Here is a 27,664-nt window from a genome sequence, read left to right on the forward strand (position 1 = left end):
CCGTAGGCAAAGCATTGTTAATGTTCCTTTATTTGCGGTGCATTGTACACTGCTGCACGCTTGCATTCAAAAACCTGAGCTTAACATGTTGGGCATGGGGACCAGCCAAGTCGATTCAGCTGTCTTGACCCCGTTACACAGAAGCACACTTATTGGATCTTAACACACGGGCTCGTTGCACTCTTGTGGCAGTATCAGCAGCATCCTTGCTTTTGCAGATGCTTAGCGATAGGCTGTACACTTCAAATGCTGCACACAGCACCAGACAAAGGGGGTGGCAATCATTGGGAAGGAGTGCCGAATGCTAAACCTACAGCACGTACGCAGTATAGCACGTAGCGGAAACAGAAGGGTCAGACTCCATCTTGCAAGTATCAAGTATCAGTTCGGTCTGTTGAGCAACTGCAAATGCAACAAAGAAGTTTTCCCTTCCTTTGAAGGCATAGTGAGAAGTAATGCGAAGGTAATGCCGGCTGAGTAACCATTTCAGCCACACTCGCAGCAGGTCAACCCCTCGGAAAACTGCAATGCATACGACATACAATGCACCACAATGCAAACGGAACCGACAGCGTTCAGCACAGCACAATCACAACCCTGCGTAACATTTCGTAGCAGCAGTAGCCTTGTTCACATCCAGAGATCACAAGCATCACTGTTGTCCGTAAAAATACGGACACAAAGGAACCATCCAGCTCAAGCAAGTAAAAGGAGATAGCAAGGCTACACTCGTAAAACACAAATAAGGGTTGGAGCAGAGCACTACGATATGGATAGCATACACACACAAGTTGATAAAATTATGCAGCTTTATCTCCAAACGCACCCGATCCAGCCAGGTGGCGTGAGCAGTTTATGGGCTTGCCATCCGCGGTGGTGCCAGCAGCAGCATTCTGTATGCTTAGCAAGTGAACACGCTTCCATAATTCTCATTGTTTCAAACAACCTTACTCTGCTACAGTTATCACAGCCTTTCTCAGCTGTTGCGGGAACAGCAGCTGCCAATAATTTGCCTGAAATAGCAAACAGGTTTGTTTGCTTCCTTGCTGAACGTCATACATCTAGATAGCTAAAATTGCTGACACGGCATCGTGTAAGTGTGGCATACGGCTAGACATGCAAAAGAGCTGTGAAAGAGCAGTGACCTCCTGCAAAATACCAGTGCAACAGCAGTGCCATTATGGGTGTACAGCAGAATGCATGGCAAAACAGCATCCCAACAGTAACAGATGAAGAGCCAATTTATTAATACGTGCTTGCTCCGAATGCAACTTATGTGTGAAAGAAGGTGTATCATCATCATCATCATCATCATTCAGTTTCACTTAAAAAACACTCAACCACAACGCGTCAGTGCATTCAGCGGGGCGCTTCATTCATTGCAGAGGAACCATGTCCAATTCACGGGATGTGTGATACCTAATGCAAAGATATTAAATAGAGAGAAACAGCATTTATTTTTTGCAGGAGTCTAATCGTCCATAGGCCACATGTATTTCAATGATGTGCGACAGCAATAACAACCAAAGCAGCTCTTATGATGCATCGATGTTATGCGTCTATGACACACATAGAAGTATGCCAACATCCCTTCGATGACTCTCAGAATTTTAAAATATATTCTAAAACACACCATGCCATAAGAGTGCACTAAATGCGATTGCTCAGGTGATATCAATATGGCATGGTAGTACAATGTAACCCTAGATATTCGTTGCTCATAGGCAAGTATTTTTGTGGTTACACAGTGAAAGTACTGTCCTGCTGTGACATTTAAGTTCACTCTTTTTTATGATATTTTTGCTTATGTTGCCGATCCCTGAAAAACGTTGAGCAAGGTTCGACAGCACATTTGGGCTAGTCCGTTCATTCTTACAATTTCCGCCTAGCAGCAGTTGGCATCACCTTTCAGGTATACAAACACTGATGCACCAAGAAGTCCTTTGTACAGCTGATGTGCACGTATTTCAATGCCCACCAACAATTTTACACACAAGTAGCACAGAAGCCTACCATTTCTTAAAGGAGTCATGAAGACAAAATACAAGTTTGTTTTATTCGAAAGATTTTGTGTTTTATAGTGCCCCCAGCGCTTGTCCGGATACAAACGATGCTTTATTCACTGAGAAATTCACTGAGTCACGCGTTCACCGTACAGGGTAGAGAAACGTATACGCTGACGCTGCCATTTTGGGTCACCCGCTCGCCGCCGAAGCAAGTCATTGTATCAAAACTGCACTAAAATTATTGCCGCAATGTGGTTTACTGGCGAAGTTTGAATAATCTTGTCTGTTTCGCGTTGCTGGGTCTCAAGGGAAACAAAAAGAACAAACCGTTGAGCACGTTGACCCAATTGCAGCGACACAGGACCATTCAAAGGGTGTCTCCACCCTGTATGGCGGCGCACGTTTGTTTACGTTACTGAACCTAGATGGCGCCACCATACCGTGGCAAGCCGTATTTAAACCTTGCTTGTTTTTGTTGTGGGAGAAAATCATCGTTTCGTGAAACATAGTGCTCGCTCGACAAATATGGTCACGTAAGACAGTGCAGCTGTGCAATGCTGTGCAGCAGTATGCATCACTACTTCTATGTTTACATGTCCTTTCGTAACTTCCACTGTTTGTTCCACCGTTCTTATTGCTTTAAAAAGAATGTGCCCTAAATTTAACACAAATAGCTCGTTCTGCAAGCTTATAAGCTCAGCCTAATTTGTGTTTGCTTTTGCCGGCCTCCGCCAATCGCAGAGAAGTCTGGTATGACATCATAGGTTCTGTTGCGGAAAATGAGCGAGTAGGTCGCATGGCCATTCCCTTTTTTCATAATTATATAGCTTATTTGAGCGAATTTTACGTTAAAACTGGTGTCAGTATGATTCTAACGAGGCCGTCTTTTGAATGAACCAAACTTGTGTTTTGTCTTCATGGCTCCTTTAAAAGGGGCCTGTCATTTCAAATTTTTGCATGCTTTTCTTGCCTCTTGCTTTCCTATGCCTTTAAATTTTTTTTTTCGAACACCTGGTGAATTACAGGATGCAAGGTATATGCTGTACTACTTCTAGTAGTAGCATCAGTTAACTGCTTGGCACTACACGTATTAACAGCTACGATTAACACTTGCAACACTGAGCTTTCTAATGAGTACATTAGTTAACCACAGTTGTGTTCAGAGCTTAATCACCCCAAATGGTACTCGCAAGGTATGGTTTCAGTGAAACAAATCCTGCTGGTACGCTTTTGTTAATTCCTTTACGACAGAGCTAAACATTTATTTACTGGTGTCAGCAGAGGCAAGCAGCCTTGCAATGGTACTCGCAAGGTATGGTTTCAGTGAAACAAATAAGTAAACAAACAAAAATATTTACACTAAGAACAGCAAACTTTTTTTGTATCCTGCTGGTACGCTTTTGTCAATTCCTTTACGACAGAGCTAAACATTTATTTACTGGTGTCAGCAGAGGCAAGCAGCTTCCACAGGCGTGCAGGTAACACCGTTTCAGCAGCTCCAATCACACTTGAACAATTTTGGAGAAAGTGATTCCACGCATATAGACACAACAAACACACGCACAAAAAAATGTACTTAGTTCAAAATACCCACAAAAATTCCTGTCAATTTGAATTGCACAACAAAAGTACTTGTGGTGTATTTAATTCAACCACCACAAGTATAAAAATGAACACAGAGGAAATCTGACCTGTATATGACCCTATAACCGAAAAACCAAAGAGAGCATACGTTAAAGCTTAAAGCATACTGATGGTTCAAGCTGAACCATCAGAGCCAATAACAGAATATCCCTTTTTTTTTGCATGAGCATGCCACCAGCAGAACGGTAAGACAAGAATTTTCTGCAAGCGACAATTTGAGCTGATGCTTGCAAAAGTGATAATTACATATGTGATTCAATAGACACTGAACACTACAGCACTAAAGCAAGACAGGCACTGAACTGCCTGCAGAGATCTCTTGCAACGATGAAACAACATTTCTTTCAATGCTGCCGGAGAGGACGTAACAGCCAGACGACTTGTACAGTTTGCATTTCACTATGTTAGCCACAGCCAAATGGTAACACACATTCAAGTTTCCATCACATGTTTCAAAGCTGTCGAAAGCACGACAACAGATGCGTTATTTACACGACACAACTGGCGGCTTCACAGACTCTTTACCCGTTCCGTCTCTCCAACGCTTAGGCAGCTTCGCCGCATAGTTCTGCCACATTTCCTCGCCTCTGTGAGGCCATCACAACCACATCAAGCTCCAACACTTTATTATAAACACTCAAAGCGTGACACTGGGCGAAGTCACTCTGGGCTATCAAAATTGAAAGATGCTGTACACGTGAGCTTGCAGTCGAACTGCGCCTTTGGCTTTAGCATGATGAGTATTGTAGGTATGATGCACAGCCACTCCCGTATCTCTGGAAGTGCTCAGGGTTGGGGAAAAAAACAAAACGCTGTGCTAGAGGTATACGTGTATTTTTTGACGCTGAAGATGGTTTTCATAACACTACAGATGCGCATCACTAGAGAGATTCCACTGACTCGGACGACAGGCTAGGATTCGCGCAAGAAGTCAAGACTAGTACAAGGAGTGTTCAGACTAGCAGCACTACCGCAATGAGAAGCTGGTTAACTTGAGAGGTTGTGTGTGTCCCTGCTAGGCCAGCAAAGTTATAAAGTGTATCTGGCTTTGAAAATGATCTGGCACTCCAACCTATGCCACAACAGCTGAGGCTAGGCTGTAGTAATGACTTCCAACCTAGGGCCTCGGCAGCTAAAACATTTGGCAATAACCACAGTCAGTAGGTTACAAGCCTGCTGAACCGTAAAAACTGTGGAGTTTTATACGCATATGTGTGCTTAAATAGTTAGGTGTTTAGTCAGTAATCAACCAAGAAGCAAGAGGAGAGCAACCTGGTTCCACAGACACTGAACCAACCAACTCGTATGTTCAAGTTGAACTCATCCGGGTAATGTCACCGTTTACAGGAGCCAAACAAACACACAAAAAAAAGCCAAGGCAGACTAACACGGTAATATCCTAGCTACGAACTTGGCAAGGCTGTGAGACCTTCACAAAAGCAGAATTTCACTCAACGCTTATTATGGACGTACGCCATCACTGATGTTTTACTCGACTTCCTTGTAAACGTGAAGTTAAAGAGAAAGACAAGTCATTACCAAGCTCAAGTTGGTACCTGTCCTCATAGTGAGTAGAGGAGGAACGGCGCTGTGATGGCGGTATGAGAGGGAATATTTGATGATAACAAAGCTGAGAAAGCGGCCTGCCCCTTGGTGCTGATAGTATGGTGCTACGACTCAAAGTGCCTACGACTCAAAGTGGCCCTATCACAGCCAAAGGCTCTGGTCTCCAGCGGGCCTGGACATCAAGAATTTTTAGTTATCACCTCTTGGCTTGATGTCTTCCTTGTCTTGCACACCTAAAATAACTTAAAAAGTCACAAAAGTACAGAATCACAAAAGACTACACGTTAAATACTGTATGCAGGTTTGATGATTCTTGAGAATTTTTCTGAAACTGTGGTCATTAGCAGGAAAGGAGAAACTGAGGAATTTGCAAATGCATCAAAGCAAGAAAAAAAAACCGGATGAGATGGTGGTACGTTAAGTTGGAAAGATGTTGCATTAAATGTGAGTGGGGGTAAACTTCCTGTGGAGTTTAATATATGAAGTTTCATTTCTCAGGCCAATCGAGTGAAAAATTAAATTAAAAATTAAATTATCATGACTCTTGCCATTACATCAAAATGATGTTTTATTTTTGTTACGACCTGCATACATCTGTTCAGCGGAGATGAAGTTACGGCAAAAATAGTGAGCAGGGCTGCAGAAAAACACCCCAGCGAGGGATCTTTAGATAAACGTCTCCAGCACGCATGACTAGTTTTTTGGAGTAAGAGCTTCACAGTTATTTGAGCCAATGCCATAATCAAAACCTACAGCCGAAGCAGAACATAATAGACGGCATCGAAAATGTTTCTGACAAAAAAAAAAAAAAAATAAACAAAACAATGCAACACTAGAATGGATGCTTAGCTTACATACAGACACATAAACAACGCTTGCATCTCAAAAACATAATTGCACAGATAATGGTAGTACGTATTGGGCAACATGACTTCGGTGACAAATGTCACAACAGGTGCTTATATATGCATACTCAGTTCTGAGTGCCTCCTCTTTTTCATGTAATGAATCTTTTTTTTTTTTTCCTTTTTGTTTTCAACAAAGGGAAAGCTTAGAACTACAATTATGAAGCCCCTGGGGAAGTTTTTAGTTTCATATAAAAAAAGAAAAAGGTGATTGAACAATTGCTCCTGCACGTGCTTTGACTGGCCATACATCCTAAGACCGCAAGGACTGTGCTAGCTACTAATTACTGGGCTATGCAGCCCAACTTTAGAAGATCATGCGAAGGAGGACAGCGGACACTGAAATTACAAATATAAAGCAAGTGCTTCTATTGGCTGGCGCACACTATTTACAAAAAGCATTGCCAAAAGACCACGCGCACATTGATACGTAGTATAGAGAAACATATGATCCCGTATATCATGGTGGATGAAATAAATACGTATAAACACCCTACAGGAGATCAGAAAACATTGCCGATGCCCCAAATGAACAAGCTGTTCTCTATACAGCGGAGTTATTCATCCAATAATGAAGTTATTCGCGTAATAAAGGTAGAAGCGTATCTGCATGCTTTGTGTAACTGTTGACACTGCACACAGCACGATCGTTACGCATTTTCTTCACAAACACACGCATACGCATCCAGCCCTGTTAAATTAGGAAAAATTCTGCGGACAATCATGACTGCGTTACGTGAAAACTGCCCCGACTCTCGCGCAAGCACTTCTAAAATGATGTGTCTACAGTGGGGCTCTTTGATTTACACACTTGAATTCACCGCAGACTCCCCGAGAAGCACTCCGGCATTTGTTTCGAACGCATATTTTCGTGGCGTCGGCAATCCTCGGACTACCAGTGGACTATCCGTGGTGAATCCGGGACTAAATTGGAGAGCCCCAGTGATGCAAAACAGTACACGGAGAGAGTATTGGCCACAAGAGGACACACATAAACCTCAATCACGTTTCAAAAAAAAAAAAAAAGCATACGTGTAACGGCGGTACTGGAGTCATATGGCTCGAAAGAGAAAATTAAGTGCGCCTTGAAAGGTCAAGGAGAGGCAAACGGACGGGCGGCATCAGCAGCAAGAAAGACAAGGAGGAGAGAGAGACGACGTCATCATCAGAGGGAGGGAGCGAAGCCGCCGAATTTCCAGCGCCTCTCGAGGGTGGCCCCGACGCCGGTGACCTCGAGGGGGAAGAGGGCGGGGAACTTGGAGAGGAGCACCTCGACGTCGCACGGCTGCAGCGTGGGCTCCCGGGTGTGCACGTATGACCACAGGTAGTCCAGGCTGGCCCCGTCTGGGTGCAGGTGCAGGAACATCGACACCAGGCCTGGAACGAGGACAAAAAGGGCGGGAGATACGAATGCTTCTTCGGTTGTAAAAAGGACTATTTCGTAGCGGTAAATTTTGCGCACACTACACGGGGGGACAAAAACAAGAATGGTGGACACGACAACCACTGCAATCTTAACTTAGTCGTTTGCTTTCTATAGTCTGCACGATTGCAGAACAGCTCAGTGCACAGTAGTGAAACACCAAGTGCAGAACTAATAATGGCACTAGTGTTAATTGCTGGTGTATTTGTAACTACGGTTAGCTGTTAGAAATGCACGAATATTCAGGCTTCTGATTTGAATTGAATAATGGCTGCATGAATAGTTCTACTTGAAGTTCAAATTGCTAATATATTTGAATTCCGAATCATTCAGAACTTCGGACGCTCAAACAAGATTAGTCCTCCTTTAAACACTGACTGCAGGCTTACAAGCCTTATCTGTTAAGTCAAATTGACTAGCACTTAAAGTCTTCACAAGAACAACTCTGTTTATGGGGGAAAAAAAAAAGGAACAAAGTTACTGGCATAAAAAATCCCATGTGCGCATGTGCCATGTAATCAATAATGCTGAAGGCTTACTGATATGCTCAAGCGCTGTGCTGCAATTTTAAAGGCAAGTGCTTCAACACAGCTTCTCCCTCACCCCTGTGCACAGCAGAAAAATGCCTCAACAACAGTCCATGCACACGTGTCCATGATGCTTAGGGAACTTTCAAGATGTGCTATGACAATGAGTGACATTGGCTGGTGGCTCACCAATAAGCTTTGCGTCTTTTTCCGTGATCCTGATACCCGCCACTTGTGTGGAGGAGGACACCTCATTGCGGGATCCAGAGGATGCAGAACACTGCTCCCTCTCAGGACTGGGCGCAGAGTTGCTTTGGGATGACCGCAGCTGCAAAGTAATATTGGTAACTAAACAAAGAGTCGACCTCAAGGCATTTTCTGCAGCAAATGTTTTTTTGCTCCGATTTCATGAGCGACTGACAAATTACTGTAATTCGGTATTTGCACATTTCTGAAATAAACTAAATAATTACGATTTAGATTACAGGCTTCAGTGGTCAAACTGTGAAATAAAAACATAATTGTTTGCGGGCAGAACACATTTAAGTGTTTCGAAAAGTGCCCCGATTTGAAATACTATAAACGAAATTCCTCAGGTACGCGCGCCAATACTCTAGCTCACATCGCACGCCCGCAGGAAGTGCTGAAAACAAATTGGAACACCTGAATTCATTTGACGTCAGTGTATGTGGCCTGAGTAACAAGCATATTTTTTCCAAAACCACTAGATTGTCATCTGGGCTAAAATTACGCTTCCATTAAAAATTAAATGACTGACTTTCAAGCAATTATTTTCTAGCTACAACAATGTGCCCGTATTGAAATCGGTCATTTTTATAGCACTTTTCCCAGCATCGTTTGGTCATGCTGCTAATGACCACCTCATGTCTTATCAGCCTGACTGTATCATGCTTTGCCTTTCCAAGTCATACGTCACATGACTGCACCAAGTCCGCATTCTGATACTTCATGGTGTGTATTGACATGGCCCTATAGACATCATACGGGCATGCCAGGTTGCATTATGGCACGGACAAGATGGTATTATTGTATTGTATTAGCACCACTGTATCGTGATGCTTCCTCTAGGCACACATAGCCACGCCATGCACATGAAGTCTGTATTCCAACAGCCATGAATGACACTGACACAAGTGTATCATCAAACGGCCATAGCTAACTGTATTATATTGTATCAGCAAAGCATGGCTGTGTCCCTATACCCCCAACAGAGACCTCTAGTTGTGATATGTACTAGCGCGACTGTACAATGTTGTGTGATTGTGATGTCATATCAGTACAACCGTCTCGCGTTGCTTTGCATAGCAAGGAACCAAGCCCAGTGGTCCCTTGCTCCACAGGGCAACCGTGCTCTGGGACAGAATTCTCAGTTTTGTTTATTTCATCTCCGCTTCAAGTGCCCGTTTCGAGGGAACCCTGATTGGCTGCAAGCACACGATGAGGTGCAATGCAGCAGAAACAAGGTGGTTTCTGCAAGGCGGTTGGTTTCTGTGCAGCACATCACTGGTCAGAGGCCTCGCAAGTGCTACTACGTTACAATTTAAATGGATGCGAAGCAGATGTTTTTTAATGGAAAAACTCAGAATTCTGCCCCTGATCTAAAATTTTGACACTCTAGCACGCACACACACACTTTCGCAAGCACGCACTCTTTCTTCCCCATCCCTCACCCGGTCCATCTCGTGGAAGTCCCTGGCCCTCTGCTGCTGCAAGCCCTGCAGGGCCTGCTGCAGCAGGCGCAGCTGCTGGTCTCGCTGCTCCTGCTCAGCCTTCAGCAGCTGGGCCTCGTTGCGGTACGCCTCCAGCTGGCACCGCAGGGAGTCGCACTCCTCCTGCAGGGCCAGCCGCGCAGACGTGCCAGCCTCATCCTCCGCGCCGCTGCCACACCCGCCGCCATCGCCATCTGTGTCGGTGGCACAAAGAAAACAGCCATAAACGAAACACGGTTAAACTGCCCGTCTGCTTTGCTATCAGACATGAAATACTTTTTACGGAATTGTGCGCGCACTCTTCTATGAACCCTTGCTGTCTTGCTTGCTAGCTTCTTGTCCCTGTCCAGCAGCCATGCTACTGGCTCACCCACTTGGCTCATTACTGTGTTTCCTCCACAGCATGGACAAATTGCTCATAGAAAAGCAAGGCCCTGACAATTTTTTTACCTCACATGACCAACCTCCTCGGCTTTTGCTGCCAAAGAAGACAGTGTAAAGAGCTGTGTTACTGTGTCACGAGTCGCTTTCAAGGAGCTGTAAATTCTTCTCTTCCCTTGCCACCAATTTAAAAGCCTCCCATTGCCGCGAACTGCTCGTAGAGTAGCCTTTCATATGAGTAAATCACAAAGATGGGCTAGCACCTGTTTGCCTTTGGTGCCATGAGAGTGGGGTGGCTAGCGCATTTAGTGCCTTGAGAGTGGTGTGCTGTTACACACACTGCTTTGCAGTTAGTCATCATTTCATAATTTTAGACGACCTTGCGCAAAGTTTGCGGCACGATCCTAGGCTCCAAAACAGCCATAACTGCTCAGCCACGTAGCTAAGTATTGCCATTCTAAAGAATAGTTTATTTGGTAGCGCTACGTATACGAGAACAGTCAGTGAGCAAAATGTCTACCATCACAGCTCCTCTACAACTGAGGATCCACACAAGTTTGACGAGACTGAGTGGCAAGTTCCAAATAATCTGGTCACACGCATTTCTCTCATCCCATTTCAGGGCGGTACAACGGCATTCGCTCCAGAGTAGAAAAATGATATTTTACACTGATGCCTTTCTCCACTTTTATATATCTGCATCCTCCTGACTCCTGTTTTTCTGCACAACACAACCAATTGGCAACAGAAATTCCCCTGAGAGTGCAGCCTCACCTGAGCCATTCTCCGAAGTCTTGGCCATCTTTGAGGGTGGAGGTTCGTCCTCATCGCTGAGATCCATCTCGTCTTCCTGTCGCTTGTCTAGCACATCCGCCAAGTGTGCAGACTTGATCTCCTGCAAAGGGTACACCACAAACATTCACAGCCTGCAGTCTCCCTTGAAAACAGCTGCACATCGTGCGTTCCTTTCAGTCTACATTTCATCAAAGGAACCACGAAGACAACATACAACTTTGGTTGCTTAGAAATAACTAGCCATTGGTAACTCACTACTCTCTTACCTATTAAAAGATGTCCTCACAAAAAAAGGAAATGCAAAATCACGTGTATGTGGTTACCTCTATCTACAATTCAATCACCAAGTTGTCACCTGTTGCACTTTTATTGGTGTCTTTAGTTGTTAGAAGCCAAGCTGATAGAGCAAAAATTGTTGAAAAGCTAACAGTTGGCCCAAATGTGGCTGCGGAAACGTGTGAGAACACGATTATAGCGCTGAGAGGCCTAGCTGTACACGTGCCACGACTGCTGCTTTTACTTCACTCAGCAGGAATGTGAAGCTGCTGTGGCAAATGGCAGCCTCGAAACAAATGCACTTTTCCCGCGAGTGGTCAAACAACTTGGTTTACATTTATGTGCAGCGTCGTACTCCGAAACACACACATAAGATTCACACACACTGCACGAGTAAAGATTGGGCACAAAGTGCACATTGTGCCCATCTTGTCACACCTTGCATGATGAAGGCTAGACAGCATGAAAAAACAAAACAAAGGAAAGAACACAACACAGCACCAGCCCCGTTCGACCAATTCCTCCCTCGTCCCATCGCTCTGCACTTAAAACCCCTCACTGTACCAGGCTACGAACTCGCCACCTACTATTTTTTTAATTCTGGCAAATATGCCCAATAAATTGTAGGACCAACTCACATAACTTCACATAGCCTCAACCACTACTTGATGTTGGCTATAATAAAACAGTGGCTAAGCAGAGATTGCGAAAGCACTGATTTGAAACGGCAAAACAAGAGCCGATTTTTGGTAGTTTTGCTCTTGGAATGCAGAGCATGGTGGAGGATTCTGCCGGCCTGCGAGGGAGAGAGAGACCTGCAAGTATGTTCGAATGCAACAAGAACGCATGCCGTCGTGAACAGTGCTCACCTCAGACTGCTTGCGCCAGGCATCAATGTTCTTGCGCTGGGCCTTGGTGAAATGGTCCCAGACCTTCTGGTGGCTGGCCACCGCAAATACCTTCTCAATCTGGCCCACTAATGGTGGCAGGGATGACCGACAACAGAAGGTGGTGAGAGAGAGGGAAGGGGGGCAGGAAGGTAATACGAGGGGTGGTGGGTTGAGCACGGGTAACAGATTAAGCAGAGTAGAGAGGAGAGGGGGAAGAGAGAGAGAGAGACCAAGTGTAAGAGGATGACGTATACCCGGGTACCAAGCTAGGACGCAGGACACACATAAAACCCGATTATATCGATTGAATCAAAAAAAAAAAAAACATCTGCTCCATATAGGGGGTAAATTGATATAAACATGCTTAGGAAGCACATACCATATTTAACCCTTTCACTGTCACTGACGTACCGGTACGTTCTCCATTGTGCGTTCAAAAATTCGCACATAGCACAAAGCAGGCATGCCTAGACTGTTCGCATCATCTGTCGAATCCTTCTAGTAGTTCATATTTTCACTCGCTAGCTCTTTTTTGACGGCATATTGAAGAGTATGAAGCAACCGTGCCCCCCCTTTGTTGCTGGGGGAACTTGGTCGCTCCGCACGCTGTACTCTGGTCGGGTTGAGTGACCATGCAGCATGCGTGCGATTATGCCTGGACTGTTCGCGCCATCTGTCAAATCTTTCTACTAGCTCATATTTTCACTCGCTAGCTTTCTCACAAGTATAGTGAAGAGTACGGAGCGACCGCGCCCACCTTTAGTTGATGGGGGCTTGGTCGCTGACCATGCGGCATGCTTGTGATTACGGGTGCAAGGGTGTTTGTGCTATCCTCAGTTGGTTTCTAGGCTTTTTTTTTTATTCTGTTCCCACATCTGCAATGGCGTGCCAGGTTAGCCCAGCGCGCCGTTGCCTCTCCAACAGACCGAAACATAACTCAATCACGGCTTTCACTCGTTCATTTCTGTGCGTTGTGCGGGCTGCTAAAAGTGCTTTTGGAAAGTTACTTTTGGATGTTGAAACGGTGGGGTTGTCGTCCCAGAGCCGGAGGCGTGCACGACAAACTGGAAATATGTGGAAGAAAGGTGATTTCTCACCCCCCCTTTTTCTTTTTGACGCGTCACGTTCTGGATGCTATCGTAGTCAAATAAATCACTATGTTCCTTTCCTTGTATTTCGATAACCAAGCCGGTGCTGGGGGTGTGTCACGGCCAGAAACAGCCGACAGTGAAATGGTTAAAAACAGTTTATTGATGAAACTGCCTTCTTACTTTCGCACGAAATAGTCCTGTATCTTTTTCTGCTCGGACAGCCTTGCTGCCTGAGACAGTATGCACTTCTCCACATTGTCTAAAGAGACAAAGCAGCTCAGGCCGCAATCTTTCACATTTGCGAAGAAGCGCCGGCTAGTGCGAGTGCACCAATCACCTCGGAGGTTGTGAGCCATTGCCTTCCTTGTTGCACGCTTTCACTTGCGCTCGATACGATGACAACAATGTAGTCTTACAAAGTCTCCCGTGGTCGCGACACCATCATCCACATGCACAAACTCGCCGGCTGTTGATCCAGCAACAGCGTTTGGAAAACACGACAGCTCACTCCACACTTTGGCAACATCGCTGGTGGCTTCACTGCACTCCTTGGGATTTTCTATTTCACCACTGGCACGCACAAGCAGCAGATGTGAAGCAATTTTGTGCAGTTTTTTAAAATAACATCTGCCCAGAACTTACTTCGAGAAGGTTAATCTAGGCTCCCTGCAATTGTTCTGAAGGTGCTCTTGAAAATCTCGTGTGCCGCGGGGACGTCCAACTTTTCACTGCGTTCGACTCGATTTATGATTGCTAGCTTCACGGCTAAAGCCAAATTCAGCAGCTTAGCGCCAGCTAGAGCCATCAATAAGCCTTTATTTAGTGACATCAGCGCTAGCCACCACACCTATGTTTCAGAAGAAAGCCCACAAAGTGTGAACAACGCAAACACAGCGAACGAAAAAAAAAAAAAAAATGGTGGGCAGGCCAGGATCATTTTTCTGCATTGCTGGGGGGGTCAACGGTTCGCCCTACATGCATGGCAGTGCAGTCATGCCGGCGATGCCAACAAGCCGTTGCCGGAAGACGATCGCCCGTGCCCGACATTGCAAGAAGCCCTCTCTGCTGCCGATGTGCTGCGACAATACTGCTCCGAAATGCAAGTAGGTGGACTAGAGTTCGTCTAAATTACGGCGCGTGTCGAGAATGCAATTCTCATTGATGGTGCTAAACGCAGTGTTCAGGCAGAAATCACTGCCTACTGCAAATAGATGCACATTTCTCTGCAATAAATTTCTTTTGGGGTAGATTACTATTCATGGTGAGAGGCACAGTGTTTCTTTCGTTATCGTGTTTTCCGTCAACTGTTGACATTTTTTATAACGAATTTGATACTGAAGTTCGTTGTAAGTGGGTTCGGTTATATCGAATTACTTTGTATAGCAAACAAACTGCGTTGAATTACACTGTTCGTTATAACCGGGTTTCGCTGCATTACACATGCATTCCATCTATAGAAACGTCAATTTCCTTGCCTGCTGCCCAGCGCTAGCTCCACCCCGTCTCCGCGACATCACATTTTCAATCTCGTGTGTACTAATCGAGAGCCATGACAATTCCTCATGCACTGTACGTTTGCTTTCTGCCCTTGGCGTCTGCACTGCCATATTCCAGGCACAACTCCCATTACATTGGGTGTCTTACATTCTATAAATTAATTTGACCCACAGCAAGATAAAGTGCTCCTCACATAATAAGGTAAGTCCAACGCGGGACCGCTGTTCATGAGAAAATTGTTCTTTTATAACTTGACTATTTTCATATGAAGTGTATCTTACCACCATAAGCACAAAAAACAGTCAGTTCTTGATTATGCGGCTTTTAATGAAGTTCAAACTTGCGCTACACATTGTGCCATCATTTGTGGTAAGGTTTTTTTGTAGTCTGACAACTGAATACTGGAATACTTCACATTCTTTTGTGCTCTAGGAGGACTAGGAACTGCGGAACTTTACCATAGCAGTATAATTTTAACTTTGTTACTGCAAAATCCATAACCAAAAAATTATCAGGGCACAATATATTAATATTTTAGTAGAATAAATAGCAGGAAATGCATGCACAAGAATAAATGATACGTTTTTTCTGGTTTTATTGCATAAGCTTTCAAATGCAGAAAAAATTGTGCAAATATGTCTTGTAGTATACATACATCCCAAATTATTGCAGTGGACGACTGACCTCATGGAAAGAAAATTTGCTCCAAGAAAAAACAAGATAAGAAATTCAAAACATAGGCAGAAATGGTTTTAACTGGCACAATTTTAGGACATCACAGAAACAGTGCACGCTTTCTTGCACTTACCTTGAGGAAGAGCCTGGACAGGGGCTACTAGACCACGCTACCCAGTTCTATGGCCATTCAACACACGAGTAACGCACAGTGGGGGCGAACACAGGCAGGACAGCTCACGAGCTAGGTTTTTACAAGCTTGGACACAAGCTCGCAGGCAACATTTGCTCTTACAATGGGAAAAATAAAGTCCTGCACTGCTTCTGGGTGCCAAAAATAGCAGACTATTGACTCCTCCACTCCTGTTACACAGGGGCAGAATCCTCAGTTTTGTCTATTTCATGTCCGTCATAAGGTGTCTGTTTCGAGCAATCCCTGATTGGCCAAAAGCAGATGTTCAGGCGCGACGCTGCAGAAGCAAGGCGAGGTGTCAGTTTTTGCACCTGTCATTGGTCAAAGGTCTCGCAAGTGCACCTTTGTCATGACCAAAACGGACGCAAAATAGACATTTTTAAAACAGACAAACTAAAAATTCCACGTCTGGCCGCGCAATACTGCCTGCTTTTTTTTGTGCCTTTTTGTGCCTTTTAGAGCCCATTTGGTGCCCTTGCCTGCGAACATCTTGGTGGAGCACTTCCCCGACAGTGCTTCAGCTTGGCACAGCAAGCCCTTATGTCCCCAATTTGTCTTGCACCAGTTCTGCGCTCAAATCAGGGCCCTTTTTTTTCTGTACAGCGGATGCTCTCGGAGCACCCCAGTGTGGAGCACAGGTAGCCAACCCTTGCATGAATGTATGGGTTGTACTCACTGGCGAGGCACGCATGCAGGCAACCATGTGAGTGTGCCGTCACTGGTTACGTCGGGCTTTGCGGGATGGTGGTACCTGTCCATGCTAAGCACATGATGTGAGTGGGGCGTTCCAAACCGTACCCCACCGAACACAAAGTAATACCTTAAATACAATGCGAGTGCAATTAATAACATCTTTGTTGACACCACCGTTGAGAATCAGGTTGAAACAGAACAGACGACGCATGCCGGTGTTTTTTTCTGCAGCGTGTGGGTGCAGTGGCAGAAGCCGTGCCATGTCCGTGTCACTTCGCCCACGTCCGAGGATATTTCCAGTGTTGCCGAGTGAGGAAATTGGCAGCTAAACGTTGCAGTGAATACTATCTATACAGTACTGCGACTGAGAGGAGGAGGAGGAGAGGAGCAGAGACACTCACACTGCACGAGTATCCCCTGCAGCCGCTGTGCGAAGAGCAGGCGTGCTCGGTCGAGGGCCTCCTGGTGGTCCTTCTTCTCCTGCAGGAGGCGGCGGATGTGGCCGTTTGCCGTCTGCAGCATCGAGTAGAAGTGGCCCGCGTTGCGCTTGCTGCACTCCCCTCGGTCCAGCCACACCGTCAGTGTCTGCACCGCCTTCTGGAATGACTCATCCCCTGTGCAAGGGACAAAGGAGGGGAAGGAGGGCGCTCAGCACACCCCCCTGCCAGAACTCCACAGGACAAGACACAATAAATCACTGCAAAGGAGCTGGAACTTGGGCCGGTTGGTACATAGCATCGAAAGAAAGCAGCAGTGCAACACACAGGACAGAACGAAGAAACGCTTCCACTTACTAGAAAGTGTTTGTTCAGATCGGGGTGCCAGCTTTATGCAACAACAAGTGCAATATCATAAGCCGCCATCGGCAGCAAAGGGCATTTGAAATTTTCGAGGCGCCTTGCATTGTACAGTGCAGTGAAGATTGTGTTCCAAGTGTGTTGCTTCATAAAAAAGAGATTCTTTATCTGTCAAATTGACACGTGTCCCATTTCCCCTTGGTGTGCATTATAGAAATTAATTTTTGCAGTTTTTTCTCCCCCTCCCTGTTGCCTTCTTGTATGGGGGTTCAACCCGCCTGTATAAAGCTGGCGCCCCAATCTGGTAAAATCATTCGGTTGCTAGTAAGTGCAAGTGTTTGTCTACTTTTTGTTCCATCCAGTTTGTTGCACTGTCGCTTTCTTTCGAAAAAACAAATTAAACCCAGTTCCACCCAGTGTGAAATCTGCTGAAACAGCGGAGGTGTGGTTCTCTTGCGTCGGCTCGAAAGTTAACGGGTGCCCGCCCGACAACGGCAGCGCCGTTGCCCCGCAAGTTCTACGGTTCGAGCAACTGAATTGGCAGCTAAACGTCAGTGGTGGGAGGCTCTCCCTCCGAGTGGAAGGAAGAGTAACCCACCACAGAGATTCACACTAATATACACTAGAAAGAAATCTGGCACCACTGTCTAGGGGAGCCGCGCTTCAGCGAGTGCACCGTGATGTTCCTGGCAGGCACGTTCCACTAGTCCTTGGCATGGCTCATGAACAGGCTGGAAAGTTGCCTCTGGCTGCAAAAAAGCAACAATATTACCGTAGAATATTGTTCAAATTTGTTTTGTTATTATAAAATGGAAGCTACAAAAAGATTTAGTTGTCAGTGATTATTTAGAGCTTCATGCTAGGTAAACAAGAAAGAAGTGTTACTCTTTTTTGTAGATTTTGGCTTCAAGACAAAAGAAAGCCATATGGCTTGCCAAGCCAAGTAGGCGAGGAACGTCGCTAGCTGCAATGGCAGCGCCCAGGACGGCCTGCGATTGCAGCACCAGATTTTCCTTTAGTATTATTAGTATGACCCCTATGGCACCCACCCCTGTGAGACCACTGCGCCCTCTACTGGTGGGTCAGGGAAGCGGTTTCTGCGAGACCACTCGAGGGTCCGAGAACCCTGCTCTTACCCCTGGGTGATGCAGGACATTCAGCAAACTTGCAAAAAGACTCGACCTACGGCAGCTCCCCTGTTAACAAACCACCCACCCTACCCTTGAGTCGCTCGGTGAGCTGCTGGGCCTCGTGGTCCGAGTAGTGGACGATGGGAGGTGGGGACGGGGGCCGGAGCCGCTCGCGGTCCAGCCGCTCCCGGTGGCGCAGCTCCCGCTGCAGTGCCCGCTGCCGGCACTCCCACTCGTACTGGTCGTCCCGTGCCTGCGCAAAGTCCACGTGCAGACGACCCACCGCCTGCTGCTGGCTCACTGCCTCCTCCTGATCCCGGATCTTGAGCCGGTACCCTGCAGTGGGAGGTGCAGCAACCCCATCACACCAGTGGTGCCTCCGACCTCTGATGCAGGGGCACAAACGGAGGACTTTGGAATCAAGTCAAATTCCGCACCAACCACTACGGTTTTTCAAGGAGTACTGACAAAATTTCACAGCTCAGATGACTATATAAAGGCTTCCTTTGTATGCGGAGACAACTCCCAGGAAGTTTCAACCATAACCAGCCGATATAACATATTTCCAATCAATTTTTCACTTTTGCTACACTGCATTCTAATGTCATTCGAACCGAATGTCATTTAACTCAAATGAGGGGCTTCGAATGCCATTCAGAATCTGCCATGCTACACTACAATTTTGATGGCATTTGAAAGCTTTAAAAATTGCTCACCAGGCTGTGTGGCGCTGCTGCTGTCAAGTTCTGTTTTTATACAATAATGCAACAATAAAATTTAGCAGCAGTCTTTGGCAGTAAAATGACATCAAATGATAAATAACGCAAGCTTTGACACAGTTTTTATTATTTCTAAATCGCAATCAAGGTTTTTCACGCTGTCGTGTGCTGTCTGGCAACACTGGTTTGTCGCTTTCTCGCACTGGTGCTGAGAGTATGGAATTATTACATCTTCATGTCATGATTTCAGTGAATGAGAAGTAAGCAAAGTTCAACAATTAAGAATATTTTGTTTGTTCTAAGTACACCAGTAATGTATTTGTTTATGCCGACTTGGAATGCTGCGTGCGAGAACGCTAGAAATGGCATTCGAGAGCCCCAATGGGTGTTCATTCGGCTCCAATGTCATTTGAGCCAAGTGGCATTCCAAAGCCCAGTGTAGTAGCACATTTTTGCATTTGAATCAAATGACATTTGGTTCAAATGACATTTGATTCAAATGACATTCTGATGCCAGTGTAGCAGGGGCATTAATATTTGCACGCACGAGAAAGCTCAGAACAGATACCCTATCGACATTGGCATCAGCATGACACGTCGAGTGCTCTGCCCCACCCTGCTGACGCTGGGCCATGACACAGCCAAGGTGCTGGCTGCTGTTGGCGCGCATTGCTCTGCCTTGTGCTGTATGTTGCAGTTTTAGGACTGATGTCATGCTGCCCGCGCGCGTGAAGAGAACAGTGATATCATGAGCATCCTTTTGCCGCGGCGGCCGCCTCGGTGTTCTAATCACCGAAACCAAAACTGACATGAATAAACATGGCTGTAAGTAATTATTCATGCTGCGATCGACCATCTCATGTGCCACTCTGCAATTACTTGGCCACTACACACCCTTAGCAGCGAAAAAAAAAAAAGAAACAAAAAATTACACGTCAGTAAACTGATTTTGAAACAGTTGGTATATTTATTCTTAACTGCATACCTTGGTCAGGTACTGCATAATAAGAAAATACTGCAAGGCTGATACTGATGGGTGGGCTGAGCACTGGCAAACAAAACTCCTCGGTAGAGGCATAAAACAAGAAGATTCAGGCAGTGGCGGCAAGCAATCGGTACTGGTTGAGGCAGGACAAAAGAGGTTGAAGGTTTGCGGGAAGAGGCCTCACTCTGTGGTGGACATCGACAGGCGTACACAGGAACTCCTCGATTATCAGTTTCTCCGAGAAGCAGTCTGGCGTTCACTTTTAACTGTATGTTTATGGATCCACAGAATGAATGGATCCACATGGATCCATTCTACGGATCCATTCTATGGTCTATGGATCCACAGAATAACTGTATGAATCCACAGAATATTCGGAGGCTATCTGCGGTGGGTCCAAGACTAAATCGAGGAGCCCCACTGCTGATGATGAAGTGAAGACGGCTGACCAACAACGTCCTTTCAGGAGCAGGTGAAGTGTGAGGCGATGGAGCAGCTCACCAGAGAGGGCAATGGCCCGGTCCACCTGCTCTTCGTTCTCGAAGCGGATGTGGCAGAAGTTCTTCTTGCTCATGCGCACGGTGGTGATGGTGCCACAGTGCTGGAACACCTCGCGCACCAGCTCCTCGGTGGCGCTCTCGGGAAGACCACCCACAAACACCGTGCGACAGCCTGGGGGGCGCTCGCGCGTCGCTGGCGGCGGCATGTCTACGCAGGCGGAAAGCAGGGCAAGGCACGAGTTGGACCACTCACAAGTGCATCATCTAAAGGCAGAAAAGTGCTGCAGAAGGAGTGGAAAGTGCGGGAATGCAGGGGGCTGTTTCTGTTTTAATCATGTCTAGTGTTTGCCACTTTTTCTTAAAAGCAGCTCTTCCAGTACCATGCTCATTCCAAATTCGATCGCCGCTCTCGGTAGTTTCAGGGGCTCACTTAACAGCTCCTGAGGTTCTCTTGGACACGTCCACCATTTAGAATAAAATGTGTATAGGATTAAAGTTTTTGTTTTGGTACAGCATGCATTTTTTTTCTTGTGGCAGGGTTGTTTTTTTTAATGCTGACCGCAAAAGCAGTAGGATATGGCTGAAAAAATGGCTGCCTATGCAATTGCTACTTATGCCTGCAAGCACCACCCACGTCACAGTTAGTTCCCCCTTGCAGCTCATTTCTACGCCAATCTTATCAGAGATGCATATTAATAATGTATCACTCTGTTAGCGAAAGCACTGCCTGGTGTAATCCCCACCTTTTTTCGTCCTCATTCAAATTCGCACTCAAGGAATTATGATACACTATATAGTTTTAAACAATAACAACAGACGAAACCAACACCCAACCCATAAGACTGATGGCAGCTAATCAGTCTCATTTCTCGCACTTATCTGTGCCTAGCTTGAACGGTTTGTACTAGTGCACCAATCTTGGCAAGCTCACGCACCTCACTTATCAAGATATCAGCATCATTTACGCAGTAGCTTCTGCGTAATGCAAAGAGTGCAAAACAGACAAAAATTTACTTGCGAGGTGTTGCAGCAAAAACCGCACTCACTTGGCTTTGGCGGGTAGAGGACGCAGTTTGGGAACCGCAGAAGCTCCTTCATGGGTGCGTTTGCGTTGATCACACTGGCCGGCAGCATTCCTGGACCAATTTCGGGGGGTGGACCCAGAAAGCTGAACTGTGGGCACTGTAAAGAGGACGCACATTGCACACATGTGCATTTTTTTTTTGTAGGACGCAGATGCACAACAGTTTGGAGCATCATTTTAAGCAACCCTTGAAAACACTGCAAATGTCAACAGGATGAAGAAGTGAGCAGCCGATATGCACTTCCTTGACAAGTCTGTGCAATTCATCTGTGTAAACAGTACGGTCAAGCATGTGCCACTTGGCTGAGTTCTTAATATTTATTTTTATAACTTTTTTTGCGTGTTTTTGCCATTGCTTAGTACTTTTGGCAATCACATGGTGAAAATGTGACTACACAGTGTAACTTTTCTGAAAAAAAATGTAGAATAACGTTAGCACGCTACATACTAAATACAGTTAATCCTCGCTAGAACGAGATAGGCTATAACGAAATAATGGATATAACGAGCAAACCGTGATCCCCCCTGAAAGTCCCCATAGAAACCAGTGTATTTAAAACCTCATTTCAGTGAGCTAAAATTTGTCCGTTACAGGATATAACGAACAAATTTTGTTAGAAAATAAAATTTTGAACCGATTTCACGACAGTGCGCAAAGTGAATTTGGGACAATGTGCAACGCGAACGCCGTATTTAGCAGTTCAAACCTTCAGCCATGCATCCTCCAGCAACGCGCGCCAAGCTGGGTGCCGAGCCATGACTCCTACCTTCCTCGCGCTGCACATGGCACACAGCCACTGCCCGCGGCACGCGAGGCCAAGGTGCGCACGCCTGCAACTGTCCTCATTTGCCACTGCGGGAGTCGCATTGTTGAAGTTGTGCGCATGGGTTTTTTTTGTACTTTATTTTTATTTTTTATTGTGCTGCGCACATGATTTGAGCCGCATGAATAGGCCAGGCAGGAAGCAAAAGTGAAAGAATGCAAGACCACAAGGCGGCTGATAAAAGCCGTTACATCCTGCACAAAGCAGTTCGAGCCATCGCTCGCGTCAGAAAGATGCATCAACGTCCAATTGCGGACTTCTTTGCACCAAAGTCCATTTGAAATACGAGTTACATATTTTGATGTGCAATAATGTAGGCGCGTGACTTTTCCTTTTTTTCTCCAAAATGCGGTTATTTTGTCATAAACATCTTCCTAGCAATGCACATGTGCATAGTAGAAAAGCCAACTTGAAAGGAGTTCAGTGTAAAGCACTTGGATACATTGGTTTTTATGAAAATTTTCATGCCATAGGGCCTCCATATTTTCATGCGAAACCTCTGATAATGGTCCCTAAAGATGTCTTCCCAAAAATACATTTATGTATAGCAATGGAGTCAACTTAATAAGGGCTCAATACAAAGCACATTACAGGAATACATGGGGCCTTGAGGAGCTAGTTAATGAAAGGTCCTAAGGCCTTTAGTAAGGTCCTAAGGTAAGGTCCTAAGGTCCTACATTGGTATCACACTATACTCGATTACAACTCAAGATAGGCACCACCTCATGTAGTGTATCACTCCGCCAAAGCGCCGGACCCGTGACGTCAGTGCGCGCGCATTTTGAAAGGGGTTTGCTATGAATGCGTGATACCGTCTGCCTTGTCTCACGCAGTTTGTTTGTCGTCACTGTAGTCGTTTATAAGCATAGTAAGTCCAAAAAATCACGAGAACGGCTCACGTCATGTTCAAAATATTCCCAGTAACGCCCTACTTGCGCCGCGTGGAGAAACATCTGGTTACGGTGATAAGGCACAGCGGCAACTTCCGGTGCCGTTCTTAAGTTGTCACCGAGTATAGCTATTATGGCGCCTGGAAACATGCTTCCCCAGCAAAGCATGTGTGTAGCTGTTAAGCCAACTTTCGAGGGGACTGTTGTGTAGCAGAGCGCCTTAAGCAATCATTTGACAATTCTCACTAGGCAGTTTGCACAAACTGTCCTTGTTTAATCAATCATATCAAAAGCTATTATTTGCAGATTAGGCTGGCGTTTAAAACTGTGCTGCCAGATTGTGACAACGTGAAGGGGGGAGTGGAGGGGGGGAGAATCCCACATAACCGAAAATAAACAATGAATACACCAAATATTAAGGGGCTACCCATGACCGTTTGATACAAGCAATCATTCAAAATATCCAAGCAGGATACAGCCAAATTGGGCGGTACCACGTTCGATGCCTCGAAGAGCAGCCCCTGTGGTTGTACATGCGAAGTTTCGAATGCACCTAATCTTAGACAGTTATGAAGTTGGGACAAGTGACACTCTTTCACTTATTTATTTTTTCACTCTTATGGCACATGCTACGACTCTCAACGCAGTACTGCTGCATGTCGTAAGACAAGGTGGTCACCCCCAGCAAACAATTACCAGCGCTCCTGCTTGGAACGCAAGAAACGCCTCTGCTCAGAGTGAAGGCGCCTGTGCACGAACCTGTCCGTAGCTGGAGACGACCCCCATGAGTGCGGGGTCTCCGGGCAGGCCGATGAAGGGGGGCACTCCCCAGGGGGTGGGGCTCCCCATCAGGCCGGCCAGGGAGGGTAGGCCGGCCGCACTTTCTGCCAGACCAGCAGCAAAGCTCCCAAAGGACGCCCCCACGGGCCGCCCTGCGAGAGGGGGGCACAACGGGGACTCGTGAAGAGATCGCACCCAGAGACAAACAGTGGGGGTGCTCTTTCTTTATGGGTGCTCCCCTGCAGCTTTAATCCACTTCATTCTCACAATATCCGTTGTTTGAATAGTTCAGCATTTCTAACTGGACTCAATAAGGAAAGCCTGCCTGTCTGTCTGTCACACCAGGTGTGTCTGTCACACCACATAAAAAAAATAATGATTAATGAAAGGCGCTAGGTTATTCATACTTTGACATCAGATATTTTTTAATGCCCCTGAAAAAACACCTTCCCAGCAATACATTTGTGAGTAGTAGTGAAGCTATCTTTAAAGGGACTTGTTACATAGCACTTTATAGGAATACACGAGGCTTTAGGGAGCGATTTAATATGGGCCCCTAGGGCTGCATATTTTCATAGAAAAAAATCTCTTATATTGCCTCTGAGCACCTTCATAGCAAAGCATTTTTGAACTGTAGTGAAGCCCACTTTAAAGGTGCCCAGTATATAGCACACTTAGCACTTTCCCACTATGGTATCAGGCTTGCTTATGCAGCACCCAGAAAAATGCCTTCCAGCAGTGCATGTGAGTGCACTAGTGAAGCCGACTTAGAAGCGTAAATCTGCAGGTTATCCTATATGTAGCACCCCTTGTAAGTCACTTTCACCACTGCACACACAAGCACTGCTTTAATACATTTTTCCTGCAACATTTGTTTTACTGGTTGGCCTATATGTCTTCACCAATGCTACTGCTTTACACTCATTTGGTTCAAATGCAATGTTTTCCTCCTTCTTATTCATACTTGTAAAGCAGCAGCAGACCAGAGCCAAGTCGAGCAATCCTGAGGCCTTGAGAGTCTATCTATGCTGCCTGTCAGCCAGCTGCCTGGCGTGTTGTACAACCCCAGTTTATAAGCCCCACCAAAAAAGAATATGCACTTCTGCACGCTACTGATGGAGTAATGCTAGCTGCCAGGTGGCATCCTGTTGCATGTTATGGCTTTTTTCTTTGTTTTGAAATCAGTGAATAGCCAACTTTAAGCATTACAGGTGCTACACAATGTCATTTAAGTAACGCACTTTCAGCAGCTACTGGAGATTTTAATGCGTATGTCTGCTACTAAAGTAACTTGCCTAATGTTACAAATTATGCTTATCCGCTTCTCCCACACAGACGACTTTGAGGTGTAGTGACTAAGGTGATTAGCTGTTAGATACACTGCCACGGCTTCAAAACTGAACTGCAATTGAAAAAAAACAAAAAGAGAAGAAAGTGAAGGTTAAAGCTCAAAGCCCACCCTGAAGTTCCTGATGCGGTCTCAATTCAGGCATAACTCTCCCTACAATACACCTCACGGAGCCCCCCGCCCCCCAAGTGTATCTTCAGGGCATGAAACCTTGTATATATATAATTATTTCTGTCTCATTTCTAAACGTCAAATACCTACTAACAAACCTTCAAGTTTGATTTAATTATTAGGCCTGGAAGGCAGAAGAATAATTCAGTGAGGTTTATATAATTTTCAAGAACTGGAACTTTATAGAGTTTACGAAACTCCGTTGAAGCGGTCAAAGGCATCCACACCTGAGTTCAGGCCAGTCGAGCAAGCAGCACTATATGCTTCCATTTCCAAAATTTGCTATCACTACTCGGGTCTCTACAAGATTGGCCAAAACTTCTAAGGGCCATACTGCTATGCCTTCTAGACCAAACAGGGCCTTGTGTTACATTTAGGCTACTTGTTTCACGTTCTCCACAATTATGTCTAACAGTGCTAAGCTCGAAGAAAAAAAAGGATTCTTTATTGTCTCTTTTTTTACTTAAATCCATAATTTCAATATTTTGATTGCACCATTCTAATATGAAGTGTGAAGCAATTGATACTATGCGGTGTTAACCAAGTCGTTGTCATAATGACGGCTGGAGCTAGCCTTGCAAAAGCCGGCAGAAACTTAATTGGATGCCATTAATGGTCCTTGAAATTTTGAATGGAGAGCGGTTTCAGCTATCAGTGAATGAAATCTTTCTGGCTGGGTAGCAGGAAATAACGCGTCATCGAAACTTCTAAATCACAGATGAGTTGCAAGCGGCTAACACATATTCGTCGCAACTATATTTTTGTCTAAAGAGAACCAAAATGTGGGCAAAATTTCAAGTTGTGAACTGAAATAAATAATCAGCAAATGTACCATAACTCCGTTACGTGAAAAAATGAGATGAAGCCTTTTCAATACGTATGGAATATACGGTGCTGCATATAGAGCTTGACATGTTTATTGGGTGAAATTAAAATAAAAGGCTGTTTTTTTAATCCTTAAAGCTTAGGTTACCTTATCTACTATTTTTTATTAGCAGTTAGGTTAAATTTAAGGTGTATATCGCCTTCTCCCACTTAATTATTCCACACCTACTACATTCCTTCGAGGTACGCCAGATAATCTCAAGCAATTAATCTACACACACATGCGTACTCTGGTTCCGGTAGAGTGAATGCGCTTTGATTTTCCAACAAAATACGCGACAAAACATATCTGTGCGCGCCGATACTAAATTTATACAGAAGGGAGATACATGGGAAAAGCGCGCAGCGGTACGATATCGATTTAAAACTAAAAACTCGCCCAGCAATAAAAAATCCAAACAAGCTGAATCTAAACGAAGCAAAACGAAAACGCGAACGGATATGTATCACCTGGAGACGATGTAAACAAGAGCCGTGCGGCACGAAACGGCGGTGGCTGCAACACGTACGGCTGCGGCGAAACGATCGAAGCTCCCGTGCCTCCGGCCGTTTCGGCTAACCGGCGCAAAGCGTTAAATCGTACGTGATTTACAAGGCGACTCCAAGAATCGCGCGCCCGTCGGATTCATACTGACATTTGGCAGCTGCCCCGAGCGAACGACGAACGCATTTGCCGGTACGCCCTGCGTGACAGGTGCGTATGCATCTATCTCACCGAGTCCCTCGGGAGCCACTGTAGTCTTGATGCGCGCCGCAAACTCGAGCGGTGCGTCATTTGTGGCAGGGTCGACCGTACTCGAAGGCAGCACTGGAGATCCGCCACATACCGCCGCTGCTGCTGCTGCCTGCATCATCTATAAACAGATATTTGGCGCGCTATTTTAGTCGCCAGAATTGCTGCGGGTGAGGGCTTTTGTCATACGTACACTGCACGCGCGTTGCGGTATGCGCTGTATCTTACCTTCCTGCGCCGATCAGGAAGAATCCGGCGATCGTGGACACACAGAGCTAATTCATGGGCCTTTGAACGAGCGTGCGGGCGAGCGAAATGTTCTTCGGCTGCCTGATTAATTTGCACTTCAACAGCAGACGATCAACAACAGCTGAAGGCGAAAGTTCCGCAGGCTGCAAATTCGATACGTTTACGCTGGCGGTGACCGCTTGGGTGCGCGCCCTACCACACTTGTTTTGTTTTGCTCAAAATTCAAAAAAATTGAAAGTAAACAAACCTTCCCACGTACTGTTTCGATAAGGCTAGC

General features: G+C 45.7%; 1 protein-coding gene across 1 annotated transcript; it reads right to left on the minus strand.

Moving 5' to 3' along the window:
* Window positions 1-12: 12 nt before the first annotated feature.
* Window positions 13-27,592, minus strand: LOC144169319 (ecto-NOX disulfide-thiol exchanger 2). Its single transcript, XM_077698411.1, has 12 exons — window positions 27,367-27,592; window positions 27,121-27,259; window positions 23,981-24,153; window positions 21,470-21,605; window positions 20,425-20,631; window positions 18,310-18,555; window positions 16,694-16,906; window positions 12,123-12,229; window positions 10,957-11,077; window positions 9,763-9,995; window positions 8,261-8,399; window positions 13-7,498 (listed from the first exon to the last, which is right to left on the minus strand). The coding sequence occupies exons 2-12, from the start codon at window positions 27,257-27,259 to the stop codon at window positions 7,287-7,289; spliced, it is 1,926 nt and encodes a 641-aa protein (XP_077554537.1). The 5' UTR covers window positions 27,367-27,592; the 3' UTR covers window positions 13-7,286.
* Between the last annotated feature and the right edge of the window lie 72 nt (window positions 27,593-27,664).

Source organism: Haemaphysalis longicornis, unplaced genomic scaffold (assembly GCF_048455015.1).
Source record: "Haemaphysalis longicornis isolate Haplotype H1 unplaced genomic scaffold, Haemaphysalis longicornis Haplotype H1 scaffold_2, whole genome shotgun sequence".
Taxonomy (NCBI): domain Eukaryota; kingdom Metazoa; phylum Arthropoda; class Arachnida; order Ixodida; family Ixodidae; genus Haemaphysalis; species Haemaphysalis longicornis.